At 33.6% G+C, this 17,236-nt stretch overlaps 2 protein-coding genes across 6 annotated transcripts; both read left to right on the top strand.

Moving 5' to 3' along the window:
* The first annotated feature begins 6,164 nt into the window (after window positions 1–6,164).
* Window positions 6,165–9,673, top strand: LOC18007908 (senescence-associated protein AAF, chlorolplastic). 2 transcript variants are annotated; one of them, XM_006391313.2, is made up of 13 exons: window positions 6,165–6,316; window positions 6,687–6,968; window positions 7,053–7,196; window positions 7,290–7,363; window positions 7,576–7,652; window positions 7,753–7,824; window positions 7,919–7,987; window positions 8,079–8,128; window positions 8,224–8,332; window positions 8,422–8,490; window positions 8,594–8,697; window positions 8,925–9,000; window positions 9,287–9,671. In XM_006391313.2, the coding sequence occupies exons 2-13, from the start codon at window positions 6,718–6,720 to the stop codon at window positions 9,455–9,457; spliced, it is 1,266 nt and encodes a 421-aa protein (XP_006391375.1). In that variant the 5' UTR covers window positions 6,165–6,316; window positions 6,687–6,717; the 3' UTR covers window positions 9,458–9,671. The 2 variants fall into 2 exon arrangements, with proteins under 2 accessions (XP_006391375.1, XP_024008887.1); XM_024153119.1 differs by lacking the exon at window positions 6,165–6,316 and adding an exon at window positions 6,359–6,459 and having other exon boundaries at window positions 9,287–9,673.
* A 1,726-nt stretch (window positions 9,674–11,399) lies between these two features.
* LOC18008487 (psbQ-like protein 3, chloroplastic) lies at window positions 11,400–15,340 on the top strand. Of its 4 annotated transcripts, XM_024153774.1 has the most exons (6): window positions 11,400–11,686; window positions 12,252–12,458; window positions 12,548–12,583; window positions 14,471–14,501; window positions 14,618–14,745; window positions 14,952–15,340. In XM_024153774.1, exons 1-6 carry the CDS (start codon window positions 11,426–11,428, stop codon window positions 14,967–14,969), a joined length of 681 nt encoding a protein of 226 aa, XP_024009542.1. In that variant the 5' UTR covers window positions 11,400–11,425; the 3' UTR covers window positions 14,970–15,340. The 4 variants fall into 4 exon arrangements, with proteins under 4 accessions (XP_024009542.1, XP_024009543.1, XP_024009548.1 ...); XM_024153775.1 differs by lacking the exon at window positions 12,548–12,583; XM_024153780.1 differs by lacking the exon at window positions 14,471–14,501 and having other exon boundaries at window positions 14,679–14,745.
* The last annotated feature ends 1,896 nt before the right edge of the window (window positions 15,341–17,236 follow it).

Genomic DNA, 17,236 nt, shown 5'->3' with positions numbered 1-17,236 from the left:
ATCGCAAAGATTAGTCTGAAAAACTCGACAATGCACTTTGGGCCTATCGGACAGCATACAAAACGCCTTTAGGGACCACAGCGTTCAATCTTGTTTATGGAAAAGCATGGCACCTCCCTGTAGAGCTAGAGTATAAAGCACAATGGGCTATTAAGGAGATGAACATGGACTTTAAGGCAGCTGGAGAAAGAAGAATGCTTCAAATGCACGAATTAGAAGAAATCCGCCATAATACCTACGAAAACTCCAAGATATACAAGGAGAAGACGAAGGCATATCACGATAGAAGGATCATACATCGGTCCTTTGCTCCAAATGACAGAGTTCTTCTTTTCAATTCTCGCCTTAAGCTATTTCCAGGAAAGCTACGATCTAGATGGTCTGGACCTTTCACAGTAAAGGAAGTCAAACCGTATGGAGCACTCATTCTTTGGGGTAAGAAGGGAGATACATTTGTTTTTAACAGATAGCGTGTAAAACCATACCTTGCAGAAGAAGAAGGAAGAGAAGTAATGCTCTTGGCTGACCCGCCAGGCTAGAGCATCATCAAAGTCAAGCTAATGACTTTAACCGAGTGCTTAGTGGGAGGCAACCCACTTGGTATTTCACCTATTCCCTTTGATTTGCCTTTCTCTATTTTTGCTGCTTTGTTTTTGTATTCTATAATTTCAGGTTTTTAAGCGAAGAACGAATAAGAGGTGAACAGAAATCACGAACCAGAAAGCACATCACCAGGTAAGTACACCTAAACATTCCAAATTCCAGTCCATCATTATTCCATCCTCTCAAAGATCTCTTACACTAGGGGCAGTGTGACTTAAGTCTGGGGGAGGATGTTCATCCTTTACTAATGAAATTTGGTTTGTCTTGAGTTTGTGTTTCATAAAAAGTTTTGACAACTTTTTTCAAAACAGAAAACGCTGGAACAAAATCATATACTTCTAGACCTTATATGCTAGTTCTTTTGTGGTTAGTACTAGACTAGGCGGTAGCTAGAGTACTTGCACTACGAACTCCCACCAGAGGATATCTATTCACAGAGATCTTTTCTGCCAGGATACACTAGCTCATTTGACTTGAACATAATCTTGACATCTAATTTTCTCATCATTGGTTTTAGCAGGCATCATGATACACATCTAGGACATCTTTACATCATTATTACCACTCTTTGTTGTCCTAGATGGCCAGCTCCTCTTTAGCTGGTACCGCACCCTTTACCCAAACCTTTATGTTTAAACCTCATGCATTCTCTCTTTAGTTTATATCGACAGATATGTGCAAAAACGCCGGAGAGGGAGGAACAACATAGTTTTTAGTCACTCAAGAGAAAGACTGAAAGAGACCAGAAGGGAGTGTGCCAGAAATCGTATGATGTCTCAGAAAAGCTCATTCTTAAAGGTAAATTTCGTGCTCCCTAAGACTCCAAGTCAAAAGGCAGTTTTCCCTTTCAAAAAAAAAACGAAAAAAGAGAAAAAGAAAGAAAGGAAATGAAACTAAAAGCCTAAAAGAGTTTTAGAAGCCGAAATCACTTGAGCCAAGGCAATAGGTATTCATTTAAGAAGTTATGGTTTCACAATCTGGACAAAAATCTAAGTCTGGGGGAACTATAAGGAGAACCTGAAGAAAGGAGATCAGAAATCTTGAACCAAGGAGAATGTGACTGGAAACTGTGGGGGCATTAACAGTTCCATCCTCTCTTGCTATTTTGGATAATGTCTTGTCTTTTCAGAAAAAAAGTAACCCTCAACACTGAGAACCTCACCCTGAAAGAGCCATTTTGAATACCTAGCCTTGATTGCTTTACTAAAGTCCTTTGATGATAACCACTTGAACTTTTGAATGAATGTTAAGAGCTAGTTGGCTGGAAGATAAGTTTAAGTGTCTGGATTTTCGCATGACGGATCAATGGACTAGTTATGCCTGTACTTTGGTGAGAATTTTCTAGACTATCCTTGATTTGAGCATAATGACTAACTCTAGTTTAGAAGCATGATCTCTGAGATTTTGTTAGTTGCTGCGATTTTCAAACCTCTTTTCCAGGTTCAGATCTTTGGTTTTGTTTGAGGATAAACAAAGGTTTAAGTCTGGGGGAGTTGATAACACTTGATTTTGACCACTTTTATGGATCACTTTTAATATCTTATGCAGGTTTTTTCACTCAGATTTAAAGGTTTTTAAGTGATTTCTATGTTTTAGAATCCCAAAAGAGTTTTCAGATTATTTTGACAAAAGAAATGCACTTGGGAGCAAAAAACATAACTTTGGATAAATTCATACCGTCGGAAGTTTGGTAGCAAACGGAGATCTTCCCACTGTCTGCTCATCCCCAAATTTTGACACAAGATAGAGGAGACAACCAGCTATCCAATACAAGTGGAATCAAAGAAATCCAACGGTTAGATCTCCATATATGATCGATACACTGAAGGCGGATCATCACAGTCAGAAGCTCACCCGCGGCCAAAACGTCATCCGCCGGAGGTGCGAAATTTTAGACCGCGGGGAGCTCAATTCCGAGCCTCAAAAGCCCATATCAAAGCCCAAGTCACTCCCGTCATTATTCCTGCAAGTCCTAAGCGTTTCTGAGGACTCGAGACATTATATAAACCCCTTTTAAGTCGTTTAGAAAGGGGGTGCCACATTTTTCACCAGGAACCCTAGAAGAGAAGCTCGCCCAGAAGAGTAGCCACCAAGAGGGGCACCATCGGCCCTCCTTCTTCAACCTGTTCTTCGTTTCTAAACTCTGTCTATTTCAGTTCTCTGCATTCTGAATACTCTTGTGATGTTGAATTCAATTATGTCTTAGTAATTTCCCAGTTGGGTTTTTAAGGGATTTTTCAAAGGGAATTTCATGTCTTGATTATATGCTTCATTCTATTTAGGGTTATTGATCCTCTAGGAATCCTTCGTTCATTCTTATTCACTATGCTGTTTCTGTTGCTAGCCGCTTAGAAATTGATTCCACTAATTGGAGCCACGAGAGTGCTGTATCGAATTACCAGACCTAGAAGTGATCGAGCGAATTCGCTACAGGAGACGAAAGCTACCTGTAGAGAATCGTGAGCGTGAATGAATTCTGTTTATAATGCATGATCTTATTCGCAGCATGAGGGCGAGAGTTAATTGCTGTGTTGAGTGATTAGATGATTAGGGTGACGAGAGTTAGCTAATCTTATATGGTTCTATTCTAGTTCGGGATCCTCACTAGATGATTACCTTTATTGATTTATGTCTTTTGATCAGTTCATGAACTCCTGCAAAAACCCTTTGAACCCAGCGCATGTTTCTTATTGTTGTACAACTTGTTAATTTCGATTGCTTTTAGATTTAGTGACACCAAAAACCCCCATTTTGCTTGTTCTATTAGTCTTAAGTTTTGATTGCTTCGCACTGAAAGCTGAAAATCTCTGTGGTTCGACCCTTAAGTATTACAGCGTACATCTGTGCACTTGCAGATATTTAGGGTTATAAATTTAAAAACGTGAAGCTAGAAGTAACCCTTGATTCTCTTAGCATCAGTTACTTCAAAATAGAGAAAATTATGAAGTTATACATTGGAGATGCCCTTAGAAAGTCTCATTATTCAAGTATACTCGCATATTGAGATGTGATGTAAAGGGAAAAAAATTACTACTGAAAATTCTATATATCAATATATTAAACGAATTGAAGACTCTTTAACCAAAAAAAAAACTAAAAATATATTGAACAAATTTAAAACTAATAACAATATATATTTTATAGTGATTTAACATTTGTGTGATGATGATGGTTAAAATTAAAATTAAGGATTGACGATATGGAACTTGAAAAAGCCGTAGTAAAAAGATAACTTGAAATTTTGGTTTTGCGATGAAAACCTTGGTACTCATCTTCCTCATCTTGGCCTTCGTATTCGTTTTTTTTTTCCTTCTCCGCAGATCCATAACGATCACATGTCCTCCTCCTAGCATTTTATCCGTTATTCCTTTTCCTTCTCCACAGATCCATAACGATCCCATGCCCTTCTCTTACCACTGCTCCATGTACAATTTTTTCTCTCTGTGTTTCCTCTTCTTCCTTTATAGTATACGATCCATGGACCATATCATCAGCCTTATCCACTGCCGCAAAGTTTCTGATTGTATTGAAGCATCCTATGTTCACCACCATCACATCCACGACTTGTTATCACAAATCCATCCTTGGATTATGTATTTGATCATTACCGAGTAAGACACTTTTATTTTTCTAAAAAGGCTAGGGTTTTGTTATTCTGAGGGATTAGAGCAAATTATATTCATATTGTCTATATACTAAAAACTTAAATCAATTTCTATTATAATTCTATATTGTCACTTTGATTTATGGAAGAATATTTAAGTTTCTAGGAAATCTAAAAAATTAGACAATCAATTAATAGAAAAGCTGATGTGTCAAAATGATAGATGCTGATGTGTTAAGATTGTGAGACACAACTCAACTTTTATATAATAGATTTAAGTATAACTTATCATTTCCAGTTCATCCATTTTACGACATATCACAAATTATAAGAGATCTTTCAGCACAAAATTCTTCTCGGAGTCTTATGACACAAAACTTTTTTGAAATCCTCAAACACAACGCTTTTCCTAGGATGACAAATAGTGTTTATTGTTTACCTGTTTTTTTAAAAAAAATTTTCATATTCTATTGTAAAATAAATAAATGTTTATGAACCAATGAATAAAAAAAATAAAAAGGGATTATTGGAAGGTTGATTTATGAAGATTTTTAGAGTTTTAGATTCTATGGTTATTGGTTTGTAGAATTTTATATTTTTAATAGATTTCGCTGTTATTAGTTATGGATTATAACATTCTTTAAAATCTATTGTTATTATTGTTATCGGTTTTATGATTTTTATAATCTAATCAAAATCTATTGTTATTTAAAAAAATTTTATTTCAATGATTCTATAATTCTATTAAAATCTGGTATTTTTGGGATAATTTGTTTTTTACAATTTAACTCATAAATCAAAGTCTGTTATATTAAAAATATTCTATGAATTTTTTAAATCCACAAAATTCTCAGTAAATTTTATAAATCCAACAAACCTTTGGAAGATTTAACAAATCTCATAACTTCAAAATTAACCAAAATCTTTCTAAATTCAACTCTCAATAACCCCTAAAAAAAGAATAATCAGACCATCTTTATCCCAGTCTCTAAGACGTTTCTTATCATTTTTTAATAAAAAATAATAGAATCCAGCCCAAATGTTGAAAAAACGTTTTTTATTTCGAAACAATAAGAGACGTCTCTTGCCGCCATGTGTAGTCTCCTTATTGGTCAAAATTTTTTGTTGAGAAAATAATATTTCTCAGTTTACCTTTTTTGTCGCTATTTGTTTTCTCCGTCGACGGCCGACGTCTGTGTTTCTCCGATGGAATCTTTACGATAGTTACGGTTCCTCTGACGGCTTCTAGATTATCTGCGTCGGAGCTTGAGGATTTTAGTGAGGGCCACCCAAGTAATCGTTCTAAACCCTAATCTTTGTATACTTGATCTGTTCTCTGTATTCTCCCATTTTTTATGATCCTTTGTTTTGTTTTATTTTAGAGATGATTATAATGATCGATGGGCTGTTTGATTTGTTTGATTTGGATTCGGGTTAAATGAATTTCTCTGGTGGTATTTGAAGATTATGTCGATTGAAAGTTTCTTATATTTATCTTAATTTCAATTATTGTAGCTGTAACTTGTAAGAATTGTTTTGGATTTTTTTTGGATTTTTTTTAAAAAAAAATCCATTTGGGTTTCTGCAATGGACAGCCCAAAATTAAGAGTTCTTATTACAGTCTCTAAATCTAAAATAATAGTATAATATGACTTGAGAGACCTAAATGGACTTTAGGATGCTGATGCTCTCAGCGTATTGTTTTTAATATATAAAAACAATTGATAAAATTAGATAGTAATAGAAGTTTAGACTGTATATTATCGTGAAATTTTTCCTTATTTGTGAAATCAACCGGCCTAGCCGACTAATTTGGCTTTCCGACCGATAAGAGTAGGTCCCACCGACGAGTTCACGGTGTTTGGAGAAGGAAACCAAAGTATTGAATATAAGGAAAGAGTGGTCCCACACAGTAACAAGGACCAGAGATTGGAAATAGAAACCTACGGTATGGTTGGCTCACACTGGGCCACAAGTAACCCTTGTGGTTCGCAATCTTTACTTCCCATCTTATAATTCTCCCTCTTTGTCATCTTCCTCCTTCTCTTCTTCTTCTTTTATCCCAATTTGGATTTTCTCTTCTCTTCTCTTCTTCATCTACTTCACAAGGTTAGTCTCCCTCTCTCTCTGTCTCTCTCTACTCGGTGCTTCAAAATCCTATCTTTCCGATTCCTTATTGTAAATGATAGAATTTCTCTTGATGGGTTTGTCCTAAATTAGTTATGGAATCAAGAATTTGAGTTTTGATTCAAGTGGGTAATCTCTTGTTTGAGAAATTTGTCTAATTTTTTCTTCTTAGAGTCTAATGATCTCAAGCTTCTTACTTTGCTTCTCTTCCTTCGCCCAATGGATGGATACTTTAGAATTTCTTATAAATTTTAGGGAAATTTTATGCCTTTATGTGAATCAATATGGTGGATTTGATTCTAAAGTCCAGTTCTTTGTATTAACAAGGTTTGTATTTTCCAAATCTCTACAGAGAATTTTTGTTAGGGTTATTATCCCTTCCAATGGCTCTTAACGTGAGCAAAGTGATTCCAAATAGTCCCATATTAGCAAAGAAGGTTAATGGCTCAAGATCTCAAAGAGTTTTGTTGGCGTTTTCACCGAGAAAGGGCTCATCTTCTGAAGAGTTACAAGGTCTTTGCTGTACAAAACCTGTTACTTTTGTTACTTCTAGGAGATCTTCTACATTATGCTTTCTTGGGAAGTCTCAAGATACGGAAACTAAACCTCACGAGGATTGTCTTGATTTACCCAAGTAAGTTGGTACTTAGCTTCGAATGGATTAAAACTGTCTGCTTTTTGTTTAGCTGATAAAGTTTCTTCTTGGTGGTGTTTTCAGCTCCCAAATTGTACAAAAAGAAGGTGAGAAGCAAGTGATGCCGAGGAGAAAAACCAACTCAAGCCAGGTTTTGGTGGAATATGTGTCTAATGATGCTAAGTTTGTGAATGAAAGGGCTCGTAGTGACTTTGTTCTCCTATCTCGGTATTTTCTCACTATCCAACGTTTACATTATGATCTAAACAATTTCTTAGGAGGTCCCTTATGTGCTGAGATTTATGTTCCAATTCTTATCAGTGGCATTATGAGACTTGACGCTCGTGCACGTCAGGACGTTGCAATTCTTGGCTCGGGGTTCCTTAAACTGGATGGTAAGTGCTATGATTAGAGATCAGTTCAAGGAAACATTCTGAGACAGTTATCTTCAGATAGGATGTGTTTTGTAGGATGAGTCTATGTTTGACAGAATGAAATGCTTTGGTAGTGATTTAAGTGAATTGTATACATTTTGTAAATAGCTTAAAGCTTAACCTTCTAGTTCTCACACTTCATTTTAATCCTGCCTTGTGGGTTTATTATGTAGCTCGGGCAAGAGAAGATACAGAGAAAATAGACCGTGATGTCAAGAGAAAGGCCGAGCGTCTTCATCATATTGCTACTGTATGCTTATCGTCACACTTATATATTTACATTTATCGACCATTCTTCTGGCTATGTTTGTCTTGTTCTCTTAGTTTTCTTATTTGGTTTATGTCCATAGATACTAAAAAACATAGCTCAGTCTAAGTTGAAAAATGCCGCTGATAAGCATTGGAGCGACGGCGCCTTAGAGGTATTGCACATCCGTATCATTTTCTCTATATTTCTCGAAAGTTATGCGTGACCATAGAGTATAAATAATCACTATATGAGCGTGATTTTTCCAGGCTGATTTAAGGCGAGCAGATTTCCGAGCTAAACAACGGGCAATGGAGGATGCATTAATGGCTTTAGAGGTAAAAGCAAAGTCTGATATGTTACAGTATTGATGTTTTTGATTCTTCTTGCCTTATGGTTACACTTATTTTGTCCTGTTTTTGGTTGCAGTTCATCAAGAATATCCACGACATGATGGTGCAGAAAATGGTTGACAGCTTGTAAGAAAAAAGCATATACGTCCTTAACACTTTTTTTGTTTTTGTTTGTTGTTTCTTGATACCAAGAACTAAACTTATAATTGTCATTTTTAAAGGGTTACATCTGAAACTGGTGTCACGGACCGCATATCTCTTGAGAAGAACGGAAAAGCACTCGATTTTTTCCCGGGGGAAGTTTCATCTGATCGCATATCTGCTATTGAGGTCTGATTCACTTGGAAAAATACAATGTGTTGTTCTCAGAATCTCAAGTATTCTTCTCTCTGACGATTCTTTTTTGTATGTTGAAACAGGAAGCTTACAAAAGTATGGCATCAGCGCTTTCAGAAGCCGATGGAATCGACTACACTGACCCTGAAGAGGTTGGTCCAAAAACGATGATACTGAAAATCTTTACAGTTTTTTTAGTTCCAGTTAATCAAAAATTTCCATATAATTTGCTTATATTCTTCTGGATTCTTACAGCTCGAGTTGTTAGTCACGACTCTGATCGACCTTGATGCAATGGATGGTAAAAGCAGTGCATCTCTCTTGGCTGAATGCTCAAGCTCTCCAGACGTCAATACAAGGTAAAACCGGTATTCTATTACTTCTCGTAACAACTTTATTCGGAGAAAGAGAGTAAGTGGAGGCCAACACTGAATAGCATTATTGACCTTAATTTGATTCACAGAACATTTCCAAACCAATGACACAATCTGGTCTGGAGATATTTTGCTTTAACTAATGTGATTCATATTCCATCGTTTGGCCATTCTTTGATTCTGGTCTTTTGATTTTTGTCTTCTTGGTGTAGAAAAGCGTTGGCTAACGCCTTAGCAGCTGCACCATCGATGTGGACACTGGGAAATGCAGGCATGGGTGCGTTACAGGTAAAAGAAAAATCCAAATCTTGATGACCATCCTTTCAAATCTTGATATTGGTGACCGGTCTTGCAAATCTTGATGACTATTCTTTCAAATCTTGATCTTGATGACCGTTCTTGCAAATCTTGATCTTGATGACCGTTCTTGCAAATCTTGATCTTGATGACCGTTCTTGCAAATCTTGATGACTATTCTTTCAAATCTTGATGACTATTTTTTCAAATCTTGATCTTGATGACCGTTCTTGCAAATCTTGATCTTGATGATCATTCTCTGTTCATTTGGTGACAGAGACTCGCTGAGGACAGTAACCCGGCGATTGCAGCAGCTGCTTCGAGAGCGATTATTGCGTTGAAGAAGCAGTGGGAAGTAGAAGAAGGAGACTCACTTAGGTTTATGATGAACTTGGAAAAACCAGATGATGATGACGATGGAGAAGACTGTGACAATGACGAGATCTAAAACGAGTTTTCTTTTCTTTTTTTTTCATGTAAAAGAATATCAAGTTTGTAGATAATTTAGAGTTAATAATAATCTAGTTCACAAAAAAGAAAAAAAAAATTATATGAAATATGTAACTAAGATATATGTATCCGGTCCCGAAAATTTGGATATGTATGGATCATGTGTCACTGATGTTGGAAAATTTGTTATAATTATTCATAATGATTATTTACAAATTTGTTCTATTCTCTATGAGTTAAGAATAGTATTCCTATAATATTGTATTTTTGAGTGTCTTTCTTTTCGAATTATATTAATTTTAAATATCCACATACATTCTGATCTATTTACAGATGGAATAATTAGGTGAATAACCAAAATTCCAAATAACAAATTTTAACAAAGTGTGAAAAATATAACCATCAATATATCAAAATTAAGTAAATAACAATTGACCAGTTTTTTGGACAATTTTATTCTCTTTAACATACTATAGACAACACATATTGTTACCCCATAGATTTTATATTTTCTGTCAAAAATATTCTACTAATTAATTAAGTTATGTAAATTACACACAAAATACTGATTTATTTTCACGTCTACCATGATTTGATTTTTCAAAAACTAACACAATTATTTTTCATACGTGAATAGTATCATCAATAATATGGTAAGTCTATTTTTATCAATAACATGTCTATTTTTTTCAGAAATTTAGCAGATTCATGAATATGCCTTTTGAAGGTTTTATCGCCGAGAATCCAAAATTTGTTGTTTACTCGACACTAAAGGATCCACTTATTTGAAGTTTCTAGAGTCGCTAAGATATAGCTTACCGTTAAACAAACAAAATTGATTTTGGTGATACTAGTGATAGAAGTAGTCGCTAAATAGGTTTTTTTTTTAAAAAAGAAAATAGACATTCTATACATATATAAAAAATTAGCAAATAAAAAATAGCAAAACTTTTGAACATTTTGTTCATCCATATATTAATATGATTTACAATGGACCAATATATTATTCTACAAAAAAATCGATTCAATGACATGATAACTTAGCTAATCACGGACAATGTTCTATATACATCAAAAATAACTTTTCTATACAAAATATTTTTCAGCTGTTTCATGAAGAACTAACACTTCTCGTCTTAATTTTAGATCCGTTCACAATTTAATTCAATTCAATTTTTAGATCCATATTTTAAAGTTCAACAATTTAAGTAAAACCAATTGCATAACAAATGTTCTATAAGAGGATTAACGTCTTTGTCGATGGAAGGAATCAGAAGAGAATGAACGAAGCCATGAACGAGTTGGAATTATTAGATGAGACAGGTGGAGAATATCGTGGGAGGAGAGAAGGAGAATCAAGATGAATAAACATATAATCTGGTGAAAATTGAAATTTTTTTTGTGATTTTTTGGCGAGATTGTTGATAATGACGATGATATAGGCACAGAGAAATATATAAAGCACTGCATGAAATAACGAATGAAAAAGAGAGAAAGTAGTAAGAGAGAGAGAGAAAAAGAGGGAAAAAAGAAAAATTTAAAAAAGAAAAATAAAAAAGGGTAAAAGGGTATTAATATAGAATATATAGAGAATATCAAGTTCATATATTTTTTTAGTTAATTTGTTAACTATAATTTGTTTGATGATTATTTAGTGCAATTTCTCTTTACATATTTACATGGCTAAAGAATCGTGTTGGTGAATATCAAGAAGTATTATTTATACCAAAATGTAGAAAGTTTTTACTTTTTAAAATAGAAAAAAATAGAAGCATTTACATAAATGATATACAGCATTTTTTAATTGTTATTGAATTTGCTAAAATATAATTTTTAGTCAAAAAAAAACCTTTTAAGTGGTGTTCCTTATCGCTTTTACAATTTTAGCCTCAGCATTATCTTCTTCTTTTTCTTGTACATTCTTGATTTCCTTTGTTTTTCTTATGCTCAATCAAACTCAAGAGACATGGCTCTCTCAAAGCCACCACCACATTTTACTCCCATTCACAATCAAGACCCTCCGCTAGAAGCAACGGGTTCTATCTTTACACTCTCTATTGATTCATCAAGAAGAATACGAAGAGACGTTTTTCTCTCCATCTCAGCAACACTAATTCCTCAACTGTTGTTTTTCGATCGCAAACGCTCTTCCTATGCGAACGCCGCCAATATTTTCAGCTTCCTCGCGCCACAACCCGAGCCCGAACGTACGGTCGAGATTGCTCAGGTCCGGTAACTATAAACTACTTATCCCTCGGTTTTAGTTACTCTTTGGTCCCTTTCATTGTAGACCATTGTCTCAATTGATTGAAACAAATGGCATTTGCTCTCTAAGGATTCTACGTAAATTCAGTCACAAAAGTTCCATAACTTCTTTTAGTCAACAACATACATGATATATACGTGTTTGAACTTGAATAATGACACAGTGATGAAACTATAACAAACCATTAGGCTACATGTCGTTGGTCACGGTTTTTTTTCTTCAGCTGATTCGGATTTTATCAAATGTTTAGAGTTTACAAGAAGCTTGTTGTTTGAAGATACATATATTTTACATATCACTAATGTTACAATTTTGGTTTTGGCCCTTTGGGATTTCAAAAATTCGATTTCTGTGTGTACAAACAATTATATTATGGATTATTCGGGTTTTATTAGTCATATAACTTGTATTTGAAGTAAATTTGTGGCAGACTCGTTGTATCAACAGTTTCAATGGGCACATAGTTGTACCCAAAAAAGAATTATGGATGTGAATTATTCATGTTTTTTTTTAATATCGTTGATAGGAAGGGTTAAGAAAAAATGCCGAAAATATAAAGGAAATAAAAGAGATGATGATAGAAAGTAAGACTTGGAAAGAAGGAGGGAAAGAGTTAAGGAGAAATGCATCAAACATGAAACAAGATTTGTATTTAATTATCCAAGCAAAGCCTCCCAAGGATAGACCTCTTCTTAGGAGTCTCTATTCATCTCTCTTCAATACAATTACAAAGGTACACTTCATTTTTTGACTCGAACTAACATATTTATATGTACTCATTATTGATTTATTAATTTGAATTTCTAATAAAAAAAATTGTAGTTGGATTATGCAGCAAGAGATGGCGATGCTACTAAGGTTTTGGAATATTATAAAAGTTTTGCTGCAATCCTTGATGATATTTTCTCTCGAATTTAGCTCTGATCAATATAATAACTTAGCCAATAGGCTTCCAGTTGCCTACATCAATTCTATATTTTAATAGATTGATTACGATAAAGAGATCTCGAAAAATTGTATCAATATGAGTGAAAGATAAGAAAACCAAAATTTTGTCAACAAACCAAATTACTTTGCTCATGAGATAAATTCTCCTACTGAACTCTAGAAAATTCAACTTAGAAAACAAACCAAATTCACATTTTCGCACTATAAATTCGTCAAATACAAATCACGTGAAAGATATTTGTCAAGATTTAAAAATAGATCGGAAAATTACTAAATAAACATTCAAGAACCACAAACTATAATAGACGTGGCATTGTTACTAAAATAGACCTGTGACATTGTTCCAATATTACTTTTAAACTTTTATTCATAGCTTTCATAAAAAAGGGTTGATTAAGGGTAATACTATTAGAAACTTGGCATGATTTGGACATTTTTGATCTATGGCTTTTGAGCCATCAATAAAGAGTTTCTTGCATCTTTTCTGCAATGATTTTGGGTTTTCTTTTTCTGTGTTTATGGTTTATTAGATGTGTTTTAGGTTTCATGTTCTGTTGATTTATATGTTCTGCTAATGTATGGGTGCAGGGATATGCATAGATGGTGCCATGTACTACTAAACATTGGAAATCTCATTGAAAGTTGTTTGGGATCACTAAATTCAATCTCAATTTCCAAAATTTTAGCAAATTATACTTTTTAGGTGCATCACTTTGAACAATACTTTGTGAAATACTATGAGAAAAAGTGGCAGTAGATAGATGGTTTTTTTGAACCACATAAAATTTCACCACGATGTTTTGAATTTGAATATTCCTTAGAAATAGGTTCATATTCCCAATTGGCAAATTATGGTCAGAGTAACATGGAAATCTTTTGGAAGATCAATACTATAGATTCATAATGTAATTATTAAAAGGAACATAAGATAAAATCAATAAACAATTAGATAAAAAAATATTTTATAAAAATAAATATACTCAATTCTATAGAATTTACGCTATTGAGTAGCCGACTACTAACTTGTTTGTTTCTTTACACTAAATTATGAAACATACAAATTATGCTATAAATTACGTTCTCATGTGCACAAGTGTGTTTGGCACGTGAATAAGAACATTCGGCTTCCTCTAATACATCATTCTCTGCAACATAATTTCCAAGATCTCGTCTATCTTCTTATCCAAGTCGCCTAGTTTTCATGTTGTTTACCAAATGCTGAATCGAAAACGATCTTTAGTTTTCTAATATTTGACAAATGTTATATAGTGCTTCAATCGTACGAATAAATGCCATTGCCCAACAAATTACTGTGAAAAGAAACAAATAAATAAAGTTTGGACCAATGAATAATAATGGAATGGTAGGATAATAAATGAACAAAAATCGCACATCATATGAGTTTGAGCCAAAGGTAAAAGACGTGTTCAAGTCAAAGGTAAAAGAAAACAATTGACTTTTCTTTTCTAATTGATAATGCTCAACTCCAATTATAGTGAACTACACAACAAAACTCTTGAATATCTGAAAAAAAAAAAAAAGAGAATGCATATATAAACAATTACCCAAAAATAGTTTGCACAAACCACATATTTTTGTGAATTACAGAGAAAATGATTGATGAATACCAAACATCAGTTTTCCTCCTTTTCATCGTGTGTCAATTCCATGATGCCACTTTGTTCGTATGATGGTCAATAAGATCTCTATCTTCATTTTTTTTTCATTTGCTAACAAGATATTGAACTGATTTTTTATATTTTTTGGGGAATCCTGAATTCCCTTATTCACTTAAAGGTGTTAGGAAACACCCATGGTGATGTAAAAGGTACTCCGTTTAACGCTGATTTTTTACTGTTTTCACTTATTCATTTAGGAATTTTAACATCTCACTTTACACTTATTCATCTTGTTTTTTTTCATCAACATGTTTTATGGAAACAGAGAAAAACATGTATGATTTTATAGAAGAAATGTATGGAGTGATGGAAGTTAATATTGACAGACAATTAGTGAGGAAATATCAAGGTGAAGGCTGGTATCTTACGCAACAGTTAACGTTTGAGTCTAAGGTACAATACTTTCATATTACATGCATGCACCAGTCAACATTTAGGAATTTTATTAGTCTATTTAAACAGTATAAGTTAGAGGAATCTTGTCATGTTTATCTTGGGGAGAGTGTTGCAATGTTCATGGTTACACAAGCAGTAGGGAGTTGTTTAACCGCAAATATTCTAGTTTGAGATTGATAATTGAGCGAACCTTTGGTGCACAGGAAACACCCCAAATATGAGCTGAAGAAATGGGTCAAGATTTTGACAACAACAATATGTCTTCACAATTTTATCACAGATTCACAGCAAGAGGATATTGATTTTTGCATATTAGGAAGTGGTGGAATCGTATGGACATTATTTTGATGAAAATGATGGGCATGTTCTATTCACAGTGGCTAGTGATAGAATGATGAAGGTAATGTATGATTCCATCACTATTGAGATGGCGAAAGGAATTAGATTTCCATATAAACAAAAATGTGATCTTTGTATCCTTGCGTCTTCTATTTTAGATTGTGAATGATTTTGATTTGCTGTGAAACTCTTGAATATGTATACACTCGTATGTATGTTAGATGGTGTATCATGCATTTTGTTTATCTAGGAAGTATGGTAGATGTTGTAGCATGCTCTTGTAAGGATCTCTATCACTAGTATGATTGTGAGTTTTTTTCTGGATCTTTCTTGGCTAGTTAGGTGGTTGAATTTTGTCGCTGTCCGTTTATTTGTCATGTAGTTATTTAGTTGAACTAGATGAATATCCGCGTATACACGCGGGTTTCTTTTTCTAACAGTTGTTATTTAACATTTATAAACTTATGTTTTGTAGTATATGTGTTGTTGTTAGTTTGTTATATTACCTATAGTTTGCTAAATAACTGTCTTAGGTTTGGTAGTAGCTTGAAGTTGAAGTTCGATTCTTGCAAGCCATCAAATTTTTTAATAATAAAAAACCATCTTTAATCATATTTAGCTCTAAAGATCAAAAAGTTCAATTAAAAAAAATCCACCAAGTTTTTAATCATATAAAACCATTCGTATTCATATACAGCTCTAAAACTCATTAGGAAACTCAAATTTTTATAAGAAAATCTTAACAAAATTTAGTTTTGTATGGTTTCCCACTTTCCCTTTAGTAATTCTGTTTTCGTCTTGCGATAATATGAATATAACATCTGGTAATAGAAACCATACAAACACCACCCTATTTCAATCCACGAAGACACTCATAGATTCTTCTTATCCTCTTCTTCCTAAAAAGCCTTTCTTATTTTTCCATCACATTTTTCATTTGATATCTTAGACAACACATTTATTAACTCCTTTGTTTTCCTTCTTTCTCAATTAGCCTTTCATGTTTTCGTGGAATCAAACACAATCACATATTCTATAGTTCTCACAACCACAATTGCCATTTTTTCCCAAAAATTAGACCTCATCTATCCAACCATAATTTACCTCCCAACCAGTCATGCCATCCATAGAGTGAATCTTCAATGGCTTCATCAGCCAATATTTGCTGTTTGAAAGCAAACGCCATATGCTAACTTATTTATAGATGATTTATCGAAAGATATATGAACGCAGAACTTAAAACGGTCACATGCTAACTTTTCTAAATGACTAAACCTATTAGCTTGTGATAAATAATTGAAACAAATGATACTCTATTAGAATGGAAAACCAGAGAAATATAAGTCGCTTTTATAATCGTTTCTAATATTTACACCCAATGATAGCAAGGTAGCAATGAAGGAAAGTGTCTAGGCTTTCTTTGATTCCTTCAAATACCCCCAGAATTATAAGTATATAATATGTAGATACTAAAGCAATCTGCTTCATACGAGAAAACTTCATGAATATATAAGTATTGTAGACATTCTTAATGATATTTTTTTTTTATTAATGATATCCAAACGAACATCAAGTCGACTAAACCATTCAATACAAAGGCCAACGCATGATTTAAAAACCATAACGACAAAGTCAGGTTTAGAAGATAACATTTAATGTCCGAGCAGGAGGCAGAGCAGCGTTGTTGTGAGGAAAATGCGTTCAACTTTGGTCTCCAACGCAATCACCTCGTCATAGACAATCGCCTGAGTTCATACGTTCTCAAACCTCATTGAATCTAACCTCCTGCAACTATTCAAATGAAAATTTTGATATTATTTGCAAAACCAAATATCTAAAAATGTATGAAATCAAAACTTGCAACAAAGGTTACCTGAAACACAATCAATCCATCAAATTTCTCTCCAATAACAATGTGAGGCTTAAAGCCAGTTTTTCTTTCCCACAAAGTAAGATTTGTGGCTAGAAGAGAGATGCTACAGTGAGACGATTGTCTATGATTAATTATAAGTTTTGGAGAATGGAATGTCAACCATTAGAATTTCAATTATATCTTATATATATATATATATATTATTAGAACTGAAATTATTGTTCATTAGTGTTTTGGAATTGTAGATGTAAATGTGGAATATTGACTGAATTCGAT

This window comes from Eutrema salsugineum, unplaced genomic scaffold, assembly GCF_000478725.1.
Source record: "Eutrema salsugineum unplaced genomic scaffold, Eutsalg1_0 scaffold_9, whole genome shotgun sequence".
NCBI lineage: Eukaryota > Viridiplantae > Streptophyta > Magnoliopsida > Brassicales > Brassicaceae > Eutrema > Eutrema salsugineum.
This window is presented reverse-complemented; position numbering and strand designations above follow the sequence as displayed.

Bases quoted from the DNA above. Each gene is read 5' to 3' on its own strand.
- LOC18007908 (XM_024153119.1), top strand. From the start codon at position 6,718: ATGGCTCTTAACGTGAGCAAAGTGATTCCAAATAGTCCCATATTAGCA. The intron at 8,333-8,421 runs GTCTGATTCACT...ATGTTGAAACAG, and splicing joins ATCGCATATCTGCTATTGAG to GAAGCTTACAAAAGTATGGC. The intron at 8,491-8,593 runs GTTGGTCCAAAA...GGATTCTTACAG, and splicing joins ACTACACTGACCCTGAAGAG to CTCGAGTTGTTAGTCACGAC.
- LOC18008487 (XM_024153774.1), top strand. From the start codon at position 11,426: ATGGCTCTCTCAAAGCCACCACCACATTTTACTCCCATTCACAATCAA. The intron at 11,687-12,251 runs GTCCGGTAACTA...TATCGTTGATAG, and splicing joins GTACGGTCGAGATTGCTCAG to GAAGGGTTAAGAAAAAATGC. The intron at 14,502-14,617 runs GTACTCCGTTTA...TTATGGAAACAG, and splicing joins CACCCATGGTGATGTAAAAG to AGAAAAACATGTATGATTTT.